General features: G+C 48.4%; 1 protein-coding gene across 2 annotated transcripts in view; it reads right to left on the minus strand.

Annotated features, from left to right (window-relative positions):
* Positions 1 to 9238, minus strand: part of TSPAN31 (tetraspanin 31) — a 182136-nt gene that overhangs the window by 159939 nt on the left and 12959 nt on the right. For both annotated transcript variants that reach the window (XM_073613739.1, XM_073613740.1), the window contains one exon: positions 8860 to 9062. In XM_073613739.1, coding sequence (XP_073469840.1) covers positions 8860 to 8922 — 63 coding nt within the window. In that variant the 5' untranslated portion in view covers positions 8923 to 9062. The remainder of the gene's footprint in view (positions 1 to 8859; positions 9063 to 9238) is intronic.

Genomic DNA, 9238 nt, shown 5'->3' on the forward strand with positions numbered 1-9238 from the left:
CCGTCCCTTCTCAAATATAGCCCCACATCCTTCTCCAACTCCCTGTGGCGAACTACCAAACCTCCATTTCGTATGACAAACTGGCCCACCCTTTTGTTCACTTTAATCCTGGTTTTGTTTAGCCGGTCCACCGACCTGGCCAATCTCCAATTTGTCCTGGCCACAATATCGGACCAAACAATCACCATCTCAGGGAAGGAAGTTCTCAGACGTAAGAAATCGATCTTAACGTCCTTTATGAGCTCCCGGCTGGGACGCCCACCCAGGTCGTTGCCTCCAACATGAAGCACCAACACGTCGGGTGGTCTGTCCAGGCGTGCAAAATGCTGTATTTCAGGCAAAACCCTAGCCCATTGCATCCCTGGCCTGCCCACCCAACGTACACAAGCATCCTCCCTGGGAATCCCCAACTGTCTCCCCTTAGGTCTCATATCTGCCCGTTTTGCCCCCCAAAACACATAGGAATGGCCCAATATCCATACGAGACCCCTCTTGATTCCACCTAAAAGAAAAGAGAAAAACCACAGATAACCAAAATCAAATAACACACACCATAATCAATCCCCTGCCACAAAACAAATTCTCGACCTCCCCAAAAAACATCGGTGATCCGCCCTTCTACTCCACCACCAAGTGTGGCCGCACATATGTACTGAATCTCCTAGACTCCCAACGGCCAATGCGCTTAACAGCCGCTTCGTCCAACCCACATCGAGCCGCCTCTGTGGCCGCTCCAATGCGGAAGGAGTGCGAAGCATACTGCGTAGAATCCAAACCCCCCGCTTTCAAGCATTTCCTGAAAACAGCCACAAACTGAAATTTTGTTAAAGGAGACCCGTCATTGTGGATCAACAAAGTCCCTTCCCTCACCGGGCGGCATCCCAAAAATTCCCTCATAACGCTCACCGGGCATACCAAAGGATCCTGCATATGGTATAGTTGCACTTTAACCCCTTTTCCAATCTGATCCGTTTTTGACCGTCTCAACCATACCTCCAAGCTAACTCCCGTGACCTTCACATCCTGTACCCCCAAGCCCCCCGAAACCTTCCTAGAAGGGCTAACCAGTTCACTTATCCGAAAGGCACCAAAAAAGGCCAGCGAAAAAGCTGTCCGGAATAGCAATGCCTCGTAAGCCGACGCGCATACTTTGCCCAACTGATCAGATAGAACTCGCAGGTTGCTAAAAGTCAATGGCCTCCTAGTATCCTTGCGTTTTTGCGACCGCCGATAGCCCTTCATCACTTGTCTCACCCAAAATTCTTTTGTGAAATCTGTCCCCCCTTGCAACTTGAACAAGAATGCCAAACCGGCGAGCTTGCGGTCCATCATCGAAACCGACACCCCTTGCTCCAGATTCCTGGAGACAAAGTAGACCACTAGCAACCTCACGTCTTCACATCCAGGGTCCACTCCCACTTGTTTGACAAGCTCAAACCATTCGGCCCACACTTTTTCATAAGCCCCCCAGGTGGATACACTCACCGAGCCCTTTATCCACCGAGTGAGGGTTCCAAAACGATCGACCACAGCCCTCGGGGACACCGAACCCCTTGTTGGTCTGCCGACGGAGCCAAGTCCCGGAATTTGTCCCACTGGAAACGAGACAAGGCGTCAGCCAACGTGTTATCCACCCCCGGAAGATGTACCGCATACAAAAAGATATTCATCTGTAAGCAGCGCAGCACCAAGTGCCGCAACAGCCGAACTACCGGTGGCGATGAAGCCGAAATGCGGTTAATCACCTGCACCACCCCCAAATTGTCGCAGTTCAAGCGGATCTTCAAATCCCTGAACAACTCACCCCAAATTTCGACTGCCAGCACCACCGGAAACAGCTCCAGCAGCACCAGGTTTTTGCAGAATCCCGCTTCCCGCCATTCCTTCGGCCAGGGTTCAGCACTCCAATGCCCCTGGTAAAACGCCCCGTAACCCGAAGACCCGGCTGCGTCCGTGAACAGTTGCAAATCGCAATTGCTCAGCGGCCCCGCCAACCACAGCGATTTACCATTGTATGTGGACAAAAAGGTGTCCCACACCCTCAGATCGGCCCGATGTTCACGGGTCATCCGGATAAAATGATGAGGGGACCTGATACCTGCTGTAGCTGCCGACAGCCGTCGGCAGAAAACCCTGCCCATAGGAATTATGCGGCATGCAAAATTAAGCTTGCCCAGCAATGACTGCAGGCCTCTAAGCTGAATCTTACGCAACGCCACAGTCGCCCGAATCTCCCTTCTCAAAGACACCAATTTGTCCTCCGGCAATCGACATTCCATTGCCTCGGAGTCAATGACTATACCCAAGAAGCTAAGCACTGTGGTCGGGCCCTCTGTTTTATCCTGTGCCAACGGGATACCAAAAATACCAGCCATGTGTTGCAATGTGGCTAACAGCACAGCACACGTCTTGGATGCTGGGGGGCCAACGCATAGGAAATCATCCAGGTAATGAATTACCGAATTCAAACCTGAAACATCCCGAACCGCCCACTCAACAAATGAGCTAAAAGTTTCAAACAATGCGCACGAAATCGAACAACCCATAGGCAAGCAGCGATCGACATAAAACCTACCCTGCCAGCAACACCCCAACAACCAACAGCTGTCTGGATGTACCGGGAGGAGGCGAAAGGCCGATTCGATATCCGCTTTTGCCATAAGCGCTCCCTTCCCACAACGGCGCACCCAACCCACCGCTGCATCGAAGGATGTGTAAGAAACCGTGCATGCATCAGGGTCGATCGCATCATTGACCGATCCGCCCTTGGGGAATGGTAGATGATGTATAAGTCTAAACTTATTCGGTTCTTTCTTGGGGACCACCCCGAGCGGAGATACCACCAAATTCGGCATCGGCCGCACCTGAAATGGCCCGGCCATGCGGCCCAATGCCACTTCTTTCCCCAATTTTTCTTCAACCACACTAGGGTGAATCAGTGCTGAGCGTAAATTCTTCGCCACCGGCGGGATAACCGTCAATGAACTAGGGATTCTAAAACCCTCCAGGAACCCTTCCCTCAAAAGCCGAGCGGCCACCTGGTCTGGGTATCTACTTAGGAAAGGCTCCATCCTTTCCACCCTCACTGGTGTCTTCCCTTTTGTTACCCACTTCTCCTGGGCGACTTTTCCCTTTTTTAAAACAGCGGGATCCTGGGTGAGATCCTCCGCAGCTGGAGCATTCGTGCTTAAAACGACAGGCACCCCCAAATTTACACGTCCCGTCATTGAATTGCCAACAGACGCCCCACTTTTTTGCGGCCGGCTGTCCGGGTGAAGAAGAACCGCCGGCCCCCCCTGGAAAAAACTGATTCGGGGCCCGAGCTGAGGACATAAGCTTCATCCAGAGGCTAATGTCCTTGTGGTCCCAGCGAAGGGAGGGGCGCACCGCCCTCCGTTGCCGGAACTGCTCGTCATACCTGAGCCACGCTGTACCCCCATAAACTCTGTATGCCTCCCCAATGGCGTCCAAGTAGCAAAAGAGCGCCGAACAATGTTCGGGGTTCTTTTCACCGATTACACTCGCCAGAATCGCGAATGCTTGCAGCCAATTAGAAAACGTGCGCGGAATTAACCGATACCGCCGTTTTTCTTCATCCTCCTTCTTACTGTCATCCGGCTTAACCCTGTCCAGGTTAAACTTTTCCAAAGGGAGAAGGGAAAAAATTTCCACATACTCCCCTTTCACAATTTTTTCCCGCACTTCCGACTTCAAATGTGCCCCAAGCGGCCCTTCGAAGCATACGTAAACCTCGCATTTTGCGGCATCCGCAATGCGAACCACGTCCGTCCTTTTCTCCCCTTCACTTGCAGCCACCACAGTCGTGGCCGGCGCGGACCCCACCGTGGGCACCGACCCCGAGGGGGCTGTCACACCCGCATCAGCCGTAGGGGGCACCTCCCCCACCACCTGCAATGCTGCACTTGGAGGGACCCACACCGCGGTCTGCGGCGCCTGTCCCTCCCTACCCGACCCAAACTTCTGGATTAAATCCCGCAAACCCCCTAATAAAGCCTGCAACTGCCCGTCCGTGCCCCCAGCAGAAGGTCCCGGGCCCACTGGCATTGTACTGGCTGCCAAAACCGCCCCAGATTGCGGCCCACCCGATATGGTACCAGTCCCCCCCACATCAACCGCCCCCAATAACCCCTGTAAGGCATTTGTAAGTGTGTAAGAAGCAACAGAACGTGACTTATCGGGCTGACCAGGGGTTGTCCCCGCCGCCGCTGCTCCCGAATCCGATGGCGCCGGACGCACCTGCACTTCATCCTCCTCGGACCTGCTCAGTTCTCCCTCGGACCGGTCACCGGCTCCTGCAGGGGCTCCGAGTCATCCAGCCCCGGGGAAGAGGGCCTGAATGCTGCCGTCTCCTGACCTCGGCGACCACGCCTCCCGACGCTGGCTCCTCCCACCGCTGACACTATCTTCCTCACAGGCGTCCTGGAGACCTGACTGCTGGGCCGCCCACTGCTCCTGGAAGGGGTAACGCTCCGGACTTCCGAGCCGCCAGCCGGGGATGGGGAAAGCCCGGCGGCCGTTGACGTCATCCTCCCGCGCTGAGACCTCCCCCTGGCTGCGTCCACAACACAGGGAGCGTCCGTCCGTTCACGTTGCCCACGTCGAGTGGGCGGGGGGAAACGCTGGGTCCTGCCGACACCCCGCCCACTGAGCTCCGCCGCTGCCGAGGATTCCGCCCGGGAACCACACCGGCCGAAACAGGGTGTCGTTTCGCCGGTGGTCCCAACGGGTCCCGCTCTGGGGGGCTCCTAACGTGGCGTGCAGCTCTGGGGGAGGCTTCTGGTGAAAAACGCTCCAGAGGCCGAGACCTCCGGGCGCGTGGAAGATCCTGCCCCCTCACCTCCTCTCCAGCTTGAGGTCCGAGGAGCCTAGCCACTTGGCTGTGCAGCCATCCAGGGCCGTGTGTGGTCGCCGCCGCCCGCAGCTGGGCTAATAAACTGTCCACATCCGCCATTGCCCTATTGCTCAGGGATATAAACTTCCTCCTCACTGTAATTCTCCCCACAATGATGCCCGGGAGACCCCTCCTGACCCTTAAATAACCTAAACCCCTCCCATTAAAACATTAACTTTTACCCAATCCCCTGCTAACAAATCTAAAACAACCTTTATTTTAACCCCTGCTGTACCCTTATCTCCCTGTCATGCCGGCCCTCTGCTAGTTTCATTCTATTCCACCTGCTCCAGGCCTCCCTTTCAGATGATATCTCAGCTTCAATATTGTCACAGGCAAACAAAAGAGGAGACACAACTATGGAGAGGGACGTGGCAAAAAGCAGAGCCAATATATGCTGCTGCCATTAACTTCTCCTACTGATGAAGCCTATGGCCTGGCTTGCTTATTCAATGACTTCAATAATCTCTAAGTTAGCCAGACAACTATATTTTTCAGAAAAACACCAGCAATGGCAGTCTTCATATTTCTCTCACTGAACGTGTCTTTTATATTTATACACACATAGCTCATATCTATATGTACATAGCTCCTTATAATTGCAAGATGTCTGGGAACGCTGCAGGCACCTTGGGTTGGCCATGTCCATGAAAAAAATGGCTGCAGATTCTAAGCTAGTAAATTTAGGGTTTTAGAGAATATTGAGACGCTTAAACATTTTACACCCAAACTACCTCTAGACCTAAATATTCACAATGTATGCTTTCCTATGATACAAAAGGGGATGGTGTGCCAGACTGCTTGGCGAGAAGGGAGCGTTATCTGGGTTTGCCATTTACTAAATAACAAGTAAAGAAAACCTTTTACTTTGCTCAGCATCAAACAGTAACTGCAATCAAGAAATGGGCTACAAAATCTTGACTAAAATGTATAGAACCCAAGCCAAAGTACATTAATTTAACCCAGCATTATCACTTAACCCAGCATTACAAAACACATACAAGAGAAGCAAAATATGAGTCAGTAATATTGTCCATGTGAAAACATGTTTTAAACAAATACACTACAGGGGACACATACTGCACTCGGGAAAATAAAGAAAAAAGCTGCGCTCAAAGGACAACATAAATAAATAACTAAAGAAATAAAGACAAATTAAAAGATTAATAAAATAAATAGAAAAAAATAAAAGCTGCCAGCACCTAAAGGTCTAGTATCAAACCTCACAACAATATACAAATACAAAGAGATGCAGCGCTAAAAATAAACTGTGACTATCATCATCTGATAACCGTGGAGTCGAAACGTGTCGGGTGGACCTCCTGTTTGCATCGCTCTTTGTTATATACATGCTTTTTTCTACTCTTCCAAATCTGCTGCTGTGCGTGTATGGTTGTTGGGAGACCGATTTCCCTGTGCTGGGTGAGACTGCCGTAATAGCAGTCATCGCCGTCTGGTAAGTGCATTTGATTTCTCATCTTGAGTGTGAAGAGACACAGAAGATACCTTTTGTTTTTTCCTGGCACTTTCCTTGATGATTGCTTTCTTTTGGTCACTTTTTCTGGACTGTTACTCTGTGTGGGATTATCCTATCCTCTGGTTATCTTATCAACACTATACTATATTCACAAATTCACCACCCATTTGTTATATGCTTTATATGATTCAAGGTCTATGTACATAGCAATTATCACATATTGTTTATTCGATTAGATCTTGTTTTATTTATCTTTATTCCGTTTCCTTATGCAGTCACTATTATATATTTATTCTTGATTCATACACGTGAATTTATTATTTGTTTGTTCAATTATCACATATTGACATTCATGAGACTATGCCTTAGTCTTTTTTAGTCACTTTCTTTTCACCACAGTTTATTTTTAGCGCTGCATCTCTTTGTATTTGCACTCAGGAATCACCTACTGTGTCCCATCTCCCTGCTGTGTGATATGCAATGTATTGAATACTAACTACCAATCAATGAGGGTGCTGCCACTCAAAGTAAGCAGCGGTCACTAAATGGTGGACCGCGGTCCAGAAATGGACCAAGTGACAGTCCTATCTGGACCGCGGCTGTGCCACTGCCATGGGAGGGGGTCCTCTCATGGGCCTCCCGCCCAGCCACCAATGCCATCCTTACAGCGGCAGGGGTGTGGAAGGAGCTGAAGATCAGGACTGATTGGCTAGAGCTGCCCAAGTGATTATGTTAACAAGCAGGTGATTACCCAGCTTGTTAATATGAAAAGTCTCCCACTCTCTGTCCTTGGTGCTACATATGGGCACAGAAAGCGGGAGTCTTTTCATATTAACAAACCGGGTAATCACCTGCTTGTTAACATAATAACTTTTGCAGCTCTCCATCCTCAGTCCCGATCTACAGCTCCTCCCATCCCTGTCCGCTCTAAGGATGACATTGGTGGCCGGGCTGGAGGATGATTAGTGCCTCTTCCCTGCCAAAGGTATCATAGGGCTGTGTGGGATAGGCTTGAATTAAAGGGGGCTCTGAGTTGTGTTAGGGGCACTGTGTTATGTTAAGGGGTGCTGTGTTACGTTAAGGGAAGCTGTGTTGTGTAAAGGAGCACTGTGATGTAAAGGGCACGCTAAAGTAAAGGGGGACAGTGATGTGAGGGGGAACTAAGGACACTGTGGTACTGCTTTAAAGAGGGGACTGTGATGTAAAGGGGACTACGATGTGAAAGGTTCGCTGAAGACGAGATTCGGACCTCTGTTGGAAGGAAATTTTGCTGACTGGACCTCCATAAATTTGAATTCAAGACCCCTGGTCTAAAGAATGTGAATAGGTAATAGAATAGGGTGATTGTGTACAAAATGCTATTAGTGCTGTGTGCAGAATATGAGTGCAATTTGCAAAGCATACAAAATGGGGTACAGTTTTATACAGAATTAAAAATTTCTTTCACAATTACTGTGGTTAGTTCACACATTTTGACTTCACTTGTCTTCACGCATATTTTTTTAATAATGGGAATCTAGCATGTGCATGCATTTCTGTGTGTTAATTAAGCAAACCAACTGAATTAAATTAAAAATACACAAAAATGCACGAATCATGCATTTTCTTTTTAGTGGGCCATGGAAAATCTTTAGTCTGAGGGGTTCTTCATGTTGCATAAGAAGTGAACAAAAAAAGAAGATGCAGTTCACTTGGGAATGTGAATTATCCATGTGTTCTCTATATGTACCTAATCAAGTGCAAGGCAAATGAAAAAAAAAAAATTTCTTGCACATAATTGAATAATTAAAGTTAACGTGTCTTCGCCTTATTTACTAATGTTCAATGAAGATCCCCTTTGCAAAGTAAGGAGTGTGGAGAATAGGGCGAAATGTGATTAATGCATCGCAGCAGCACTTCAGAAGAGGGAAGAGCGCGCTATAGGAAAAACAAAGCAGCGAAGAAGGCGCTTCTAAGTACAGTAATAAAACACTTTAATTATAAGGAAGGGTTAAAAAACAATTACAAGATGAAACTGAAACAGGCATATCAATAAATCCATAACGTCCAGTGGGATGCCTCCTGGGACTAAAGACAGCTGCAGGTGGAAGTTCAAGCCAACCAGAGGTGGGAAACACTGTCTCTCTGAACCAAGATCTTGAATGCATGGGATAACAATATTAAAAATATAGCATGCAGTAAATTATTTGTATGTCTGAGTAGAGTTCATGCTTAATGGATTTCAATGATATTAGGAGGGTTGTAGTCTCTAAGTAGATGGCCGTGCTGCACCGCGGTGTGTTAATGAACATGTTATTCCATGCGTTGCGTTTACAGCAAATGCAGTGAAAAACAGATGTTTGCTATTTTTTCAGATGAAGTACACCAAAATGCATGGTAATACTTTACCGTATGTAGTGGGGCATTGCAATAAACCTACATTGAAGGTGCATTTGCTTAGTGCATAGGGATGCCATTCAAAATGCCTTACCGTAAGGTCTAGGTGAGAAGCTGGCGTCAAAATAGTCTTTACAAAAACTGCCTTCACAAACATCTTCTGAAAATGATAGTTGCTTTGCTGCTAGGTTGATCCTCTGCCCTCACTACTTGCAGGGTCACTTTCAACCAAATGCTGGACTGATGGCCTTCAGCTAGTTGGACTGCTTACTTTAGGATGACCTGTCCCAGCGTCCACTGCCAAAATATAAAAAATAAAGTAGATGATGCTAGATAGAGTAATTCAATTTAATTCATGCTTCATTTAAAGTCGAACTTCAGGAAAAAGTTTTTTTTTTACTACTGCTATGTACAAAGCAGTTACCTCTAATGATGTTTATTCTAGGCTTGCATCACTCCTGTGTACTGTAAAA

Source organism: Aquarana catesbeiana, linkage group LG02 (assembly GCF_042186555.1).
Source record: "Aquarana catesbeiana isolate 2022-GZ linkage group LG02, ASM4218655v1, whole genome shotgun sequence".
Classification (NCBI taxonomy): Eukaryota; Metazoa; Chordata; class Amphibia; order Anura; family Ranidae; genus Aquarana; species Aquarana catesbeiana.